Consider the following 16810-nt stretch of genomic DNA (forward strand, 5'->3'; position numbering starts at 1 on the left):
GTGTATAGAGGCGGATTTCAGTAGCTTATCAATTTTTTAATCACTATTCTTGGTATAGCTCCTAACATTGCTTTTGTGTTCTTGAATACTGTGGCACATTTGAACTTTTTTTTTTTAGCTATCAAACGGGAACACTGTATATCTGTTGTTAAGATTATTATCCCTGCTAACTGAGCAAAGAGACACCTTTTAAAGTGGTGATTCTCTTCTATTTAGCCCGGGGGACGGGGGTAGGGGGAGCAACTGGCTGTATCCAACCCCAGCACAGCATCCCTTCAGTGGCTGTTGCTGCCATCTGCCTATATGCTTCTTTTAGACTGTGAGCCCTTTGGGGACAGGAGACCATATTATTTAAGTATTATTTATTTTTCTTTGTAAGCCGCTTTGTGAACTTTTGTTTGTAGAGCGGTATATAAATATATTCGTAGTAGTAGTGTATGCAGTGTGTGTTGTATTGCTTTTATCAGGAATGAATCTTGCTTGTCATTTCTTTGCTCAGTTTTCTGACATATCTCTAATTTTGTACAGTCTGCTTTACAATGTAAGATTTTGCCTCTATGCCACCCCTATGCTCGTATTACCCCTTGTAATATGTTCATAAAACATAGGCTTTGTTGTCAACAGTTTTTTGTCAGGTTATGACAACATCATATCAGTAGCACTGGGAACAGAGTGAACACTAGGACTTCCCCTCCCACAACTCGTCCCAGGGATGAATCAAATTATGTGAACAGCAAGACTGCTGGAAACCATTTTTATTGCCTGTTTACAGCTATTACTGCTAGAGAGATGTTGTGAGAACTCTAACAAATGTTTCAATATAGAAGCCGTCCCTAGGGTGACTTGAGTCTGAGTAGGCATGCCTAGCAATCTGGATCATTTGAAGACTCATGATATTGTTTTCCTGTTCATTTTATAGCTCACTTGTTCTGCAAATTTGATATAGCGCACTGTTGGTCACCGATTCAGTAGAATTGAAGAAATGTAGCCTGTGTTCCAAATTCAATCAATGGATTTGTATTGCATGAAATGGTGATATGGCATGCTACAAGATGTGGCAAGAACGTTGTAGTGTCACTTAAAATACAGGATTTGTGGTTATGACCACCTTGACAGTAGATTTAGAGATCTCTAGAGGCATTTGTGAACTCTGAGGTCATGATAAAACCAAATTTTGCACCTAGGAAATGAGCATTTTGGGTTCATAAAAAATGTGCAGTGTGAATAGTATAATTAGAGGCTTAGTATGGCCTGGGTTGTGGGGCTGGAGAGCTTTTGGGACTTAAGGATGGGCACAGGGGTTTGGACAGCTGTCCCTCATTACTGCAAACCTTGCTAAGATTTCCACCTCTTTCTTTAAAAGACTTCATCCAATATGTCTTTATGGCTGTTGGATCTGGAGGTGTCTGATTTTATTTATCGTTAGTTTATTTTTTAAAAATCCAGATTTTCCCTCAGAGGAGGGTTGTATCTGCAAAGGATGCTGGGTTGTCTCGACCTCCTGCTCCTAGACAGGGCGAGTCAAGAGCTTTGACTCACAACAGGAGGGAGGGGCAGTTCCCTGGGACTCCAGTTCTTCGCCCTGTCTCGCTTCAGCAGGGCTGCTTTCATTGTTGCTCCGTATTGAAAGGGGATTTCTTCTGAAAGGGATTTCTTCTCTCTTTGGACTATCCCTGCTTTCTCGCTACCTATATTTCATCCTCTGCCTCGGCACTAGTGAAAAGAATAGCAGGGAGAAAGAAAAGAAAGTTTTTGTTCCTCTGCTGCAGCTCCGTGTGTGCCTTCTCAATGGCAGCGGAGCCCCAGCGCGGTGAGAGAGAGGTGTCTCCCTCTCTCTCTCTCGGAGGAGGATTCTGTGGCATATTCAGTGTGCCAAGCCGAGTGGGTCATGGCTTCCACTTCCGCCTTTTGGTCTCACAAAGCCACCAAAGCCTCCAAAAAGGCAAAGAAGTGCAAGAGGGCTTTATCGGTGGCCAGATCAGAAGGCGGCCAGGCTACGCTCCAGTCGTCCAACCAAGGAGCTTTGCTCCATGAAGGTGGGGGCAGCGCTGGTTCAGATACCGCTACTCTGGTGCTGCAGCACGAGCTCGAGGCTATGAGGGCGTCGGCAGGTGAGCCGCTAGGGGCTTTGGAGGGGTAATCAGGTCTGGGGGATCCCTGCTCCATTCCTCTCGCCAAGCACTTATGCGCTTGTGCCACCGCTTCTCCACCAGGTGTGGTTCCGGATGAGGAGGAGGAGGACATTCCTCCAAGATTTGTGGCTCTGTTGAGGCATATGGTGGCTGAGGAGTTCCAGAAGTTGCCTTGGCCACCCGCACCCATTGCCGCTCCGCTCCCAGTTCCTGCCCAACCATTTTCCGCTCAAACCCCGGGGGCTGCCATTTTGGCCGCAGCTTCTGGCACACCTTGCACGGCCCCGCAGGCCTGCCCATTAGCGCACATTCGGGACAGAGGGCCTGCCGCCCGATCACCTCTCTGGCTGCTGCGCTTCCCCTCTGTTCCCCGAGCCCTTTGAACTTTCAGAGTCGGACCGGGAGGAAGAACAACTCTCTGGGGATGAGGAGCCTGCTTCTTCTCAGCAGGCCGACTATTGCCTTTTCCCTCAGGCCAACTACCCGTTCTCTTGCATAAGGTCAGGAAAACTCTTCACTTGGCTGGGTGGTTCAGCCCGTAACCGAGGGCCCAGAGGGGGATCCTGCTATACCTCCCTCCTTAAGATCCCAGGAGGTCCATGTTCCCTGTCCGCAGCTATTTTTGGATGTCTTCCGAACTGAATGGGACAAGCCTACTGAGGGCAAGGGGCCTCCTTCTGCCGTGAGGTGCATGCACAGTTCCAGCAGCGCTCTCATGAGTAGACTTAAGGTGCCTCTGGTTGATGCTGAGGTGGCCGCCCTTGTCATGGGGGCTCTTTTCCCTAAGGAGGGGGAGGATGTTTTGAAAAATGTGGAAGTTAAAAAGTGTGACGCTGCCCTATGCAGGTCTCATGAGGCGACCGCACTTTCCCTCAGGGCCTCTGCTGCTACTCATCTTTGCAAGGGCTGCCGTTCTATAGGTGAAAGACCTGATCCCCATGGTTCCCCCAGAGCTGACCAGCCTTCGGCAGGGGCTTAACAAATTGGGGAAGGTAGTCAAGTTCATGGCAGATTTGTCTTTGGATGCCGCCCAGCTATCTGACAGGGCCCTGGCATCTGATGTTACTGTAAGGTGCCATTTGTGGTTGAAAAATTGGTAAGTTGGCCAAAAGTCTAGATCCAATCTCGCCAAATCAGCGTTTAAAGGGAGCAAGCTCTTTGGTGAAGTGCTGGACCCTATTTTGATTGAAACAAAGGACAAAAAGACTGTGCCTTCTGCTACTGCTTCTCAGCGCCAGGACCGCCAGAATTTCTCACCAGCTACCTCTGGCTTCAAGGGATACAGGCCTTCCTTTCGATCTCACCAGAACTGGCCTGATAGGTCAACCTGGCCTAAGAACCGGTCTTCCTTTCGGGACAATTCGTTTCGCAAACCCCAACAATCCAGCCAACCAGCCAAGTCGGGTTTTCAAGCGAAATCAGACTCAATGACTACCCTCAAGATCCCCTCTCCCTCCGGTGGGGGACAGGCTGGGGGAATTTGCGCAAGTCTGAGCCCAGACTTGTACCGATGCCTGGATCTTGCAGACTGTCTTGTCGGGGTATTCTCTGGAGTTTGCAGCTAAGCCTCCAGATCGGTTCCTCCCATCACCAAAGTCCCACAAGGAGTCCAAACACCGCCTGATGATGGAGGCCATTCATCACCTACTCAACGTTCAGGCAATCAAACCTGTGCCTTCATAGGAGCAAGGAAAGGGGGTCTACTCCACTCTGTTCCTAGCCCCCAGAAAAATGGGGAATGGAGAGCCATTCTAGACCCCAAGTTTGTAAACAGGTTCCTCCGGAGGAGGGGGTTTTGCATGGAAACTCTTCACTCAGTAATAATGGCACTGCAGGAAGGGGATTTTCTAGCTTTGGTGGATCTGAAAGAGGCGTATCTACACGTGCCCATCCACAAGCAGATTCCTGAGGTTCGCTCACCAGTCTCTTCACTTCCAATACTGGGCGCTTCAGTTTGGGCTCTCGACTGCACCTCGGGTGTTTACCAAGCTTATGGTAGCACTCATGGCACACTTGAGGTACAGGGGCGTCCATCTTTACCCATATCTAGACCTGTTGATCAGGTCCTCTTCCTTTCCCAGAGGCCAGAAGGGAATGCAGGAACTCGCTGTTTGCTTGCTGTCATGCCCTGATATCACATCCCAGGTCCAGTGTTCTGTCTCTGGCCCAACTGCAGGCACGCATGGTGTCCGCCTTGGCCATAGTGTCCTGGAGTTATTTCCATTCCTGCCCATTCCAGTGGTTTCTCCTCAAGTATCAGGACCAGGTGATGTGCAGGTCCAGAATGCATATCAACCTGCCACCTCATGTGGTACGATCCTTGCACTGGTGGGTGTCACCAGCCACTGCAAAGGGGATCAGATTCCTTCCTGTGAATTGCATCCAGGTCATGACGGATGCCAGCCTCCTGGACTGGGGAGGCCACTGTCAGCAGCACATGGCACAAGGCCGTTGGTCCGAGGCCGAGCGCACCAATTCCGTCAACTGATTGGAGTTGCACACAATCCAGTTGTCCCTAGTGGAGTTTCTACCAGTGATCCACAATCACCATGTCCTGGTACACATGAACAGTGTTACAGCCAAGGCTCATGTCAACCGGCAGATTGAAATTCCGGGCCCATGATCGCAGGGCCCATGATGTCAGTGAAGTGCTGAACACAGTCACAGACTTGTTGAGTCATTTGCAGATAGACCCGGCGAAGTGGTCACTGGATCCTCAAGCCTTCCAGCAAATTGTTCTGAGATTTGGGCAACCGGTCATGGACTTATTCACCACCCAAGGAAATGCCAAGCTGGGGTGCTTCCTCTCCAGGTACCGCTCTCCCGGGGTGGAGGGCGTGGATGCTCTGGCCTTCCCGTGGCCCCCAGGCCTGTCTTATGCCTTTCCGCCATTTGCCATAATCCCGCAGACTATTCGGCGGGTCCGTCTGTTGAGAATTGAGATTGTTCTGGTGGCACCACACTGGCCCTGCAGGCCCTGGTTTTTGGATCTGGTGGAGTTTTCCAGTGAGCCACTGCTTCCACTGGGGTTTCACAGTCATCTTCTCCGCCAGGGTTCAATTTTCCATCCGAAACCAGAGTAGCTCAATCTCTTCACTTGAAGATTGAGCGGGGGTCCTTAGCAGTGTGTGGCTATCCAGGTTTGTTCCAGGACACGATCATGGCTTCCCGGAGACCTTCCATGGTCAGAGTCTATCAGTCACCTGGAAGACTTTGTAGCTCACAGGGGACTTCGCTGCTGTCCGCGTTTGTGGTCCATGTGTTGGGATTTCTTCAAAATGGTCTGGAAAAAGGGCTCCGTCCAAATACACTGTGCCGCCAGGTTTTTGCTATTTCATCTGTTTTGCAGTTGCAGGGGTCTTCTCTATTTCAGCATCCCCACGTACAGAGGTTCCTTAAAGGGGCTGCTATCCTCAAGCCTCCCACTGTCCATAGGACTCCTACCTTGGACCTTAACTTGGTTCTCCGGGCTCTTACCAAAGCCCCGTTTGAGCCTCTGAGGTCCGTTCTTTTGCGTTTGCTTTCCTTTAAAGTTTTGTTCTTGGTTGCCATCACTTCTGCCAGGTGGGTTTCAGATCTGCGTGCCCTGTCTGTATGGAAGGAACTATGTCTGGTTTATCCGGACTGTGTCCTCTTACATACCGACCCTACTTTCCTTCCTACAGTCCATTCAGTTTTCCATAGGGCTCAGGAGCTGATGCTGTCTTCCTTTTGCCCCAAACCATCTTCGCCTAAGGAATGTGAATGGCACACCTTGGACATGCGTTGGGCGGTGAGGGTTTACTTGTGGTGCACTAAAGCCTTTCGGGTTTCAGAAGCCTTCTTCATCTCATTCAGGGACTGTTCTTTAGGGAAGAAGGTTTTGTCATCCACCCTGTCATGCTGGATCTGTCAGTGCATCAGGTTAGCTTACTCTGCCTCTGCTATTCCAGCCCCAGAAGGGATTACAGCCCACTCTACCAGGAGTGCAGCTTCCTCTGCTGCTCTCTCCACCTTGGCTCCCCTGGTCGATATCTGTCGAGTTGCCACGTGGGCCTCGCTTTCCACCTTTGTGAGGCACTATAAGGTTCACAATTGGACTTCGGCGGATGCGGCTTTTGGTAGGAGAGTCTTGCAGCAGGTGGTTCCTTCTTGAGACCGGAGCTTACAGCTCCCGTCCAGTGGGTCATAGGGGCTATGGTAGGTCCCAGCATCCTTTGCGGATACAACCCTCCTCTGAGGGAAAATGAGTCATTGGCACTTACCTGAAAAGGTCATTTTCCTTAGACGTATGGGTTGTATCCGCCCAAACCTGCTTGTTCGTCCGGTCTGTATATTCTTCTGTCCTGAGATCCTGTACCCCAACTGTCTCCTATATACCTGTAGGGTAGTTTCCCTCCTGGGGTGTTTGCTTTCCCTCTGGGGGTTTGCTAGTTAGTCCGGTCAACATAACCAGGATTAGGCTTCTTGCTGAGTTCTCCATTGTATTTTGTTGTGATGCTTTTCTTTGCTTGCCTGTGTCTTGTTTCTCATCTTGTTGTTCTGGAGAATTTTTTAGAGCTGGCTGTGAACTGGAGTCCCAGGGGATTGCCCCTTCCTCCTTTTGTGAGCCAAAGCTTTTGATTGGCCCTGTCTAGGAGCAGGAAGTCGAGACAACCCAGCATCTTTTGAGGATACAACCCATACCTCTGAGGGAAATGACCTTTCAGGTAAGTGCCAATGACTCATTCTACAGCTTTGGTCATACATAAAGACTCAGTACGAGCATAGCTCTTTGCCTAATTTTTGCACAATGTAGGAATGGCCACTAGGTGTATTGATCTTCATTATTTTTCAAGTGGGACCCACTTTGGCAAAAAAACCAAGCCAAAAAAACCTTCAGCATTAAAGCTATTTCCCACTGTGCTTTTTTTGGTGCCTTTGTTCCCCGGTGCCCTCCCTTTAAAAAAAGGGGGGGCCCTTTAAGAGAAACTGAGCCCTTGAGAGCTCTATGGGGGGAAAGCCAAGAAGGGCTACACTTCCATTCACTCGGTGCACACCTTCCAAGATGGTGCAGGGGCCCCAAAGGGCTTCATTCCCCTTTAAAGAAGCCCACCGGCACTGGGCAAGGCACAGCACTGCGTGGGAACAGTTGTCTCTGCATGATGCCAGGGGGACTGTGCAAGTATTCAGTGTCAGTTGAAGCTTTGCACAGAACCAGTAAACAATTAGTCAGGAAGATACACTTGAGGTTGATGGGGGCCATCACTGCCCCCCCCCCCGCCCAGGCCTTATAATAAAGAACACTAAATGGTTCAGCAGCAGGTGCAGGCAGGTCCACGAGGAACCTGACCATGCCACATTGGAGACCAAGGCATTTGTCTATATATTTCCATACTTCAGCATATGTGAGGGAGGGAAAGCAACTGAAGGAGGCGAAGTCTATTGTGAGATCTCGGCAGAGAGACAAGCTTGCATTCTGTTCCCCCCCACACACTTTTTTTTAAGGGGGGGATACTGCTACCATATGAGGGCTAGAGCACCTCAAGCAGGACAGATAATACCACAGTCCCTAAATCCTAACTGGGGCAACCTAAAATAATGCCCCTTGGTATGTTGTGGGGGCAAGGCAAAATAGTGCTCAAGCTCTTTGCTTAGATGCCCAGATGTTTCTGCACAAATAAGAAACAGATCTGAGCCCTAAAATGTTCAATATGGATTCCAAATGGTTGAGACTGTTCCACGCTAACCAACTGTGCGTGCAGAGCTAATTTAATGAGAAATTCCAGAGGGGAAGGTTTGCGTTATAAGGGAGAAAGTAACACAGAACACCAGCCCAATGTGTCCTTGTGCCAATGCTAGCCATGCTGATCCTGTGAGCTGTTACCACTTTGACCGGAAATGGTCTGAACGCCAATGACTGAGTTCTTCTGTTGAAGCGAAGCGTGTCTATGTAAGCTGCCTACATGACAGACAGCTTGGGAACCATATGTAAGCTGCTCTTGCCAGGGGAAGAGTGGGATATAAGTGAAATAAGTACAGGCATATTATAGCATTGTGTCCCTGGCTGTATGAAATAGCATTGAACTCAAGTTTGGTTCCTGATCTTGTTAATAGAAGAGTTATACAAAAAATGTTCCCTAAAATCAGGAAAAGCCAAGATCTCTCTCTATAGAATGTCAAACCATTTTGATTTGATCAGGATTTTGCTCTAATAATTTAGTGGTAGATACTTACTTACCTTATATAGTCACTTTGTAACGTCACACAAGTCCTATCCAGAGACTATGTTCAGTGCACATACAACCTGTGTAATGCATATGCACAGTTATTCATTCTTGTCTGGAATCTGAATTTGAGAGAGTTCCTTACCCAGCTTCACTTTTAAAATGAACGCAGGTACAGTCATTCCCTCAAAAACATGAACTGGCCTTAAGGTGTCTTGTACTCACAAAATCTGAATAGGGCTATAGTTGATCACGATTAAACAAAAGGATTTTCCCTAGGCATAAATTCAGCATTAGAAGTGCAGTCATACCTCTGAAACTGACACTTATATTTGAGCTCTACTTTATTGCCCAGAGCATGGTCTGAAGGCACCTAATGCAATAACCTTGCTGAAGCTAAGCAGACATGGGATGGTTCAGTATCTGGATGGGAGACCATTGGGGAACCATATGTATGTGACCTTGAGATTCATGGAAGAAATGTGGTATAAAATATGATTCAGAATGATTTATAATTGTTTAAGCAGTTTCTGCTTTGTGCTATAGTTAGTGTTTGTGTGTCTTTTTTGTTTTGCTTTCTTAGGCACTTTGTTTAATAGTGTTGCCATTCATCCCAGCATCAAACCTTTTTTTTCCTGTTGGCTTCGTAGTAGCAGAGCGAGTGTTATATGTTCCCAGCATGGGATTCTGCATGCTAGTAGCCCATGGGTGGAAAAAGCTCTCAAGCAACAGGTAGGTTAAAAGTTACAGCTCGGAGGGGAATGGGGTACAGATGGCAATTAATGTTGTGAAGTTGCATGCATGGCAGCTATCTTAATGGCTTACTCTCTCTCAACTTGCTTTACCATCTTTTCCATTAACATTGCAAAGCATAGGCTAGGTACTTATGTTTTTTTTTTACATACAATTTCATTTACAGTAAGAAAAACTGTGCTTTGAAAACTGTTTCTGTAGCAAAATAGTCATTGATAACTTTATTTTTAAAAAGTTCAAAAATCCGAAAGACCCTTTTAAAAGCCAATTTCTCATTGTTTGACTACCATGTTCTATAATAACTTTCAAAATGTTTAACCTGATTTGTGTCCAGGATATCTGCTCTTACAAAGTCAAACAGAAATGCTACCCCACATTAATTGCATTTTATTATGCAGTGTCAGCTCAAAGGTTTATAGAACAACATTAGAGTCTACCATTGTTAGGCTTGCTTAGATGGGTTAGAAAATTTCAGACACTTTCCTATTTCATTTTCTTTTATAGTTTTCTGGTTGCTTGATTTACTACACCTGAGGAAAAAAGTTAAGATTTTTTTCTTTCAATGTATCATGTGAACCGTCGGGTGGTTCAGGTTTTTATCTGGATGATGGAATCTCTGCTTTTCTGAGCTAAAAATTATAGAATACAGTACATCTGTTGGGCAGGCAAGCAGAAGCAAATGGGGAGCCGTCTTAACTGAACACTTACATTCAACTTTATGATATAAGACATTATTTAGAACATAAGAACAGCCCTGCTGGATCAGGCCCAAGGACCATCTAGTCCAGCATCCTGTTTCACACAGTGGCCCACCAGATGCCGCTGGAAGCCTACAGGCAGAAGTTGAGGGCATGCCCTCTCTCCTGCTGTTACTCCCCTGCAACTGGTGGAAACCTATTTACAACCTATGTTTGTCTGAAAGAGCAATAAAAATTCCATTATCATTTCTGACTACTTTATAATTTATTTACTTTGCCATCAAGCTTTGCTCTTCCTTACGTATTTGTCCCCAATTTGTGAAATTCTTACAGAAGTCTCTATTGTGCATGGAGGCTTTCTTGATGCAAAAGAAAAGAAGGCAGTGCAAAAAAAATGTAGCTTCAAAACTGCTCAGAAATAGATTTCATTGGAAAGATACAAAATGTTCAGTACATTTTGGCATACTCCTTTTGAGGAGCACTGAAAGACATCTCAAAAATAGCAATACATTTCAGAATAAGTATAAGCCATTAAATAAAATTTTATGTATCATCCACATTCCAATTTCCCAAAAAAGCATATACATAAAACCATTTTGGATTGTGTAACCTGATCACTCATGTTGTAAAGTAATAAAATAATAAACGTATTTCTAGACCTTAAAAAGTATTAATATTGCTCACTACAGCTTCCATTTGAAAAAGTATCATATCAAAGTACCATATCAAAAGTACCATATCAAAGTAGCTACTTCTCCAAACAAAAACCTAGTTTTAAACTTCTATGCATCATCACAACCTTATGGAGCGAAAGCAGTTAATAACAAGGCTGTGGTATATTTCTGCAGGAAAGAATTAGAAGAATTAGTAGTTTGTATCTTCCCATTGACATTTTTCTATTTCCAAACCATCTTGAGGGGTTTCCAACCTGTTTGGCTTTCCAGTTCAGATAAATCTCCAGACCATGTTTTTGAGGATCTTGAATAAACTACATGCACTCTGTTCCTCCTCTTCTCTCTCCTCTCCGTTTCCTTTGTTTCTCTTTAGCATTCACCAGGGCCTAGTGTGCCATCCAAACCAGCAAGCTACAGTTTAAAAGTGTGTGTACACACACACACACACACACACCTACATCAAGGTATGAAATTCTGGTTCCTCAAATGAAGAGCCACATCTTTTTTTCACATCTCCCTTTTGAAATTGCTTTTTTAAATCAGCTAAAATTGCTTTCTTACACTATGTATCTAGTGTGAAGATACCTAACAGCTTACTAATTATACTTTTAATCTCTTTAATCCTAATAATTAGTCTTCTCTCTTTTATATGAAATAAATAAATGATTAATTTAGTTTCTTTATGCACTTTTTCAAAAGAGAAAGAACGGAGTAAATGTAAAGAGAAACTGATCCAACTTGATGTACAAACTTTCTGCTAGGTGTGATACTATCAACTGCTGATTCATTTTAACAAAACATACTTTTTATTAAATGATTACAGTGTGTTTAGAAAAAGAACATTTTAATTATCTAAGATTACTTTCAGCTTTTATAGCTTCTGATATTGGGAGCTATACAGGTAAATACAAATCATGCCAGAAATGTTCAATTTACTTTGCCATTTCTGTAAGCCCTAACCACTATAATGAGATGTAAGATAATGCACGGATTTTTGTATGTTATTTCTCTTTTGCATCAGTAAGCTACATGACAGTTTCTTCAGCAACATGGACAAACAAACATAAACTTATTTCAGTTCATTCTTCTGAGGTGACTGCTTTAGGCTATCTTGCATCCACAGTGAATCAGTTCAGGACAAGGATCTTAGATTAGTAGAAGACCCAGTTTCCACTCCATCTTGTTCTAATTTCAACCCTAGGTGTGCATACTTCCTCATTGGTTTCTTCACCAATGATTGCCTACCACATGAACAGCCTGGTAGAAGTTATACTGTCTCAAGGTATTTGTCAACTGTATGAAGATAAACTTCATGTTCTTTATCCACTGATGTGTGTTTACTATTGCAGCTGTGCATCAGTATTGTGCTTCATTCTGTGTTTCTAGACTCTGTTTGAGCTCCTTGTCTTTGTGACACTGAAAGTGAATTGAATTTATCTGCCTGAAATCTGTTATGATTTTTCCCATTTCTAAATAGAATGATGCAACATCACAAACAATTCATGAAAAGGCAGCAATGTCTTAGTCTTCTTACAAAGTTTCATGGCAATGCCACAAGAAGCTAGGAATTTTTTTTTTAAGGGTTCTGTGCCTGTGCAGTAACTCCTACAGAATAATTCCATAACTCTATGAGGCATTCTTTGGCTCCACCCAATCATGCATGTGGGGCAACCATTATTTTCAGCAGGAGAGTGCCTTCTCCTCTGTTCCTTCTCGACCGCAATGCTGTCAGCATCATGAAGGATTCACTCCATTAGTTACTCAGTTCCTCTGGAAAAAAGCATAGCATTATTCTGACTTTGACTCTGGACTGTTTCTTGGTTCTTCTTTGGATTTCATCTTAACCAGTTCTTCCAGTGGTGTCTTTGCTGGCTATTAGACTGTTTCAGGATTTGCTTTACATCTTGGCGGCTGTTCTAATGGACTCTTTAAAAACTTCTTAAAAATGTGTATCTTGTAGAGGAATGTTATCTTCCTCTGACAAGCATGAGTGCTTAATTTGTCTGGATAATAACCACAATGTGGTTAAGAGTCTGTTAAGATTGGCAGTTGAGGCGTCTTCTCTTCAGTTTCTCACAGACCACCCACCCGGGCGAACCACAAAACAATCAGTCTCCCTCCTCCAACCGGTACTGCAGTGGGGATAGTTCGGGAGGGACTTATGGCTACAACGGATCACATCCAGATCATAAGGTACAGGTAAGCAACCTGTTTATCTGGATTGTGATCCTTTGTAACCATAAGGAATGGGTGATTAGCAAGCTTACCCTCCTATGGAGACGGATGCAGTTGACCCGGAGCTTAAGCCAACACCCTTTTTAGAACAGTCCTTCCAAAATTTGCCGCTCACGCCACCTTCAAATCTATAGCGTAATGCTTGATGAATGGCTGTTGAGAGGATCACGTGGCTGCCATGCAGATATCTGATATCCTGATGCCTGACAGATGGGCTGTTGACACCGCATAAGCCCACCTTGAATCCAAGTTCAAAGCCAAGAGTATTTTAGTAATATCTAATCCAAGGAGCAACAGCTACAAGGTGTGATCGCTAAGGCGGTCTGCAAGAAACTGAAGAGGAGACACCCCAACCGCCAATCTTAATGGACTCGGCACAGCAAATGCAGGTAGGAGGGGCGTAGAGAGGAGCTAATCAATCAGCCCGCGAGGTCCCAGCGCCGGCGCAGAACCCATTCCTTATGGTTATAACGGATCACAATCCGGATCCACAACATGTGGTCCTGCAAAATCTTTGTCTTTTTCCAAGCAAACATGGAAGTTTTAAGAGTGGCATTGTATGAAACCGCACTCAGGCCCCATATACTGATGCCAAGATCACCTTTTCTATTTACTTCAACATCGTCAATGTCAGACAATCATCAACCATCTGGGTTGATGTCGGAGTGCTCTCCAAGATCAGTGTTTCGAGCTCCACCACCTGAGTGATTAGGGTGACTCAACATTTTAAAAGCACTCAGCAAGGATGATGGTCGACACCACAAGAAGAGAGAGCATCAGAAATAAAATTCCCAAGGCTACTTGCACTCAAAGCACCATCTCCCGGGGCAGGGGGAGAGAGGACACACACACATCCCTGCAGCCATCCCCTTGGCCGCTCAGTGGCTTGAATTGGCGGGAGGCAGCGGCGAGAAAAATGACAGCAGTGATGAGGTGGGAGGAGGAGGCGGGAGGCAGTGGCGGACGGCGGCCCCATGAGGGAGCCCGGAGGCAGCGAGCCCTGGCACAGGGCCTGGGCGAAAATGGCAGGGTGGGAGGGAGCCTGGCGGGGAGAGAAAGCATTGCTGGTGGACGGGGAGAGAAAGCTGCTGGTGGCAGGAGGAGGATGGGGACCTCCACAACAACAACAGGGAACGGTCTCTCTCTCTCACGCCAAGACGGCTCCATTTTGGCAGAGGTGGAAAGGAAGAACAATGCAATTTATTGTTCTGTATTTTGTACAGATTGCATTGTATTTTATTAGAATTTTTAATTCAATTTATTTTATTTTAATTTACATTAATCTTGGTGTGCCAGAACTTCAGAAGTTAAATTTTGATTAAATTCCTTTTATTTCATTTCACTTTAATTTGATTTAATTAACTGATTGATATTAAGTGTTACTTAATAATCAGCACCCTAAAAATTGACCTTGGCCCCCATGAGCCATGTCACGGTCAGTTTTGGCCCATCAGGTCATTTGAGGTGTGCATGCCTGCACTAGTCTGACATTAACAACATCAGCAGCCAAAGTACAGGAGACACCTGCTAAGGTTGGGAGCTCCAATGAGTCTCCTGTTATAATAGATTCAGCTCTAGATGTCTCTCTGGTTTGCTCCATCTAATAGGGGGAGAGACATTCCCTTTGGGGACAGGGATCCATTTTATTTATTTATTATTTCTCTGTGTAAACCACTCTGAGCCACTTCTGGAAGGGCAGTATAGAAATAAAAAAATAATAATATAATATACATTAAAAATATACTTCAAGAAATTGAAGTAAATGGGATCCACAGCTACCACTCCATCAGGCTCTACATTTAAAGGCTTTTCTGTGTATGGACTAGACAATGATCAAGACTCATAGACTGTTCAAGTCCCTAAGACTCCCTCAGCTTCTCCTGGGAGAAGAACACCTAGATATCCTCCCTCATACTCCTGGAGAGAAAGATTCCACCATTCTGCTTCACATTATTCATCCATGACAAGACCAATGGATTGTTGGAGTTCTCCAGGAGCTTTAAAAACAGGTACATAAATGGTCACAGAAGCTACAGCATCCCTTGTTATCTACCCTCTTCAGTACTTTCACATGATTTTGATGATTACAGGATGTGGAAGTCTATGAAACTGAAGTGATCTTGAAAAAAGTGCTACCCCTGAAGAACAGGGACACTTAACCAAACCTACCACCAATTCTCCTTTCAAGAGGCCAAGAGTTCCCAACATACCACCTGAAAAAGAAAAGCAAGACTACAGCCCGTATTCACCAACCTGAACCTGATCTGGGGATTGTCCCTCCCTCACCAACAGAGGAGAAATCTGCAAAAGAGAAAACATTCTGATGATGAATATGACTCTACCTCTTCTTCTGAGGGGGAATTGATCCAAATAGAAAACCCCTGTCTCCTGATGAGAATGTTATTAATCCACCCTCAAATTTGCCTACTGAGGAGACAAAGTCCTACAGGATACAGGCAAAAGTATTGCAGTTGTTGAAAGCACAGACACAGGAGGTTAAAGACACTGTGTATGATTTTATATCCAGTTCTTGCCATCACAACCAGCACCTTTCCCCATGCTGCCAGTCCTATCGAATTCAGCAAAAAAGTACTGGGACATGCCATTTGCCTCAGCGTTTTCAAAGCAGCTGGAGAGCCTATACTGAATTCAGGAAGAGTCATGTCCCTTCCTCTTAAACATCCCCCACCAAACTCCTTGGTGATTGATTGTGCAGTTAGCACTAAGTTGGGCAGGAAACACTTGGCCCCAGTGGACAAAGAAGGCAGAAAGCTGGATGCCTTTGGACACAGATTTTATTCCACCTCCTGCTTGTCCATCAAGATAGCCAACTACATGGCTCATATGGCAAAGCTTCATTACTCTGTTTGGAGTAATCTGAAGGATGTAGCAGAAGACAATCTAAGGGATGTACCAGAAAAGTTCCATGAAAAGGTTTAAACAGCCCTCAGCAAATCTGCCAACATCATGAGACGGCACCTCAGCGCTGCCAAGCACCTGGCAAAGACAGAGTCTCGTGCCATCGCAGGTGCTGTGTCCCTTAAGAGACATGCTTGGCTTGGGTCAACCTCTTCAGTCTGACATGATGGATAGGATAGAGAACCTTCCATTTCAAGAAGATGGTCTCTTCAGCACTCAAACTGATGAGACTGTGAAAAAGATCAAATGGTCCTGCTACACAGTAAAGACTTTCACTGCCAACCCATCACAACAATCTTACTCTCAGAAATTCAAAACTTATGGCAGACAAATATACCAATTCAAGAAAACTGATAGGAGAAACTGTAAGAAATGTTTCAGATTTGGCTTGAAGAAACCTTATCCCCAAAGACAACAACAACAAAAATCAGCTGCAAGATCCATGAAAGCAGACTCTTCGACCTAAGTTGCAGAAATAATTCTAGTATCCTCCCCTTCTCTTACCCAGCTCACACCCTTCCCCATATTTGGTGCCTCATTATATCAGATACATGAGTGTGAGCATTATATCCAGTTATGCCACAGAATTTACCAACCTCCCTGTTTGGGTTTTTTCAGATATAAAATATGCCCATTCACGTCCTACTTTAGAAGAAGCTCATTCTTTACTGCAAAAAGGGCTGATAGAGCCAGTTCCTCCGAGAGACCGGGAGAAGGGCTGCTATTCGAGATACATTATTTCTAGATTCCCAAACAGCACAGAGGACTTGGTCCCATTATGAGCTCGTTAGCTGAACAAGTATGTGCAAGTGAATAAATTCTGCATGATAGCCTTACAAGCCATCCTTCTCCTGCTAGCAAGGGAAGAGTGGTTTGCAACACTAGATTTGAAGGACAGCTACTTCCATGTAGAAATTCTAGCCTAAACCCAGGAAATTATTGAGGTTCATTCTAGTTTCAAGAACCTTCTAGTACATAGTTCTACCCTTTAGAGTTTCAAGAGCATCCCATGTTCTTGAAGTGCATGAGTGTAATAATAGTGCACCTAAGGACACAGGGCATCTCCATATTCCTTTAAGTGGAAGTCTGGCTTGTGACCTCAAATTCCAAAGATGCTCTGATTTCCAATGTATAGTACATTCTGCACCTATTAAGCTGGGAATCAAAATAAACAAAAGATATCAATCCTACAACCACAAAAGCAAATATAGTTC

At 44.9% G+C, this 16810-nt stretch overlaps 1 protein-coding gene across 9 annotated transcripts in view; it reads left to right on the forward strand.

The window, feature by feature from the left end:
* The window catches only part of TMTC3 (transmembrane O-mannosyltransferase targeting cadherins 3), a 67708-nt gene that overhangs the window by 30591 nt on the left and 20307 nt on the right, over positions 1–16810 (forward strand). For all 9 annotated transcript variants that reach the window (XM_053256367.1, XM_053256361.1, XM_053256360.1 and 6 more), the window contains one exon: positions 8901–9049. In XM_053256367.1, coding sequence (XP_053112342.1) covers positions 8901–9049 — 149 coding nt within the window. The remainder of the gene's footprint in view (positions 1–8900; positions 9050–16810) is intronic.

Source organism: Hemicordylus capensis, chromosome 5, assembly GCF_027244095.1.
Source record: "Hemicordylus capensis ecotype Gifberg chromosome 5, rHemCap1.1.pri, whole genome shotgun sequence".
Classification (NCBI taxonomy): domain Eukaryota; kingdom Metazoa; phylum Chordata; class Lepidosauria; order Squamata; family Cordylidae; genus Hemicordylus; species Hemicordylus capensis.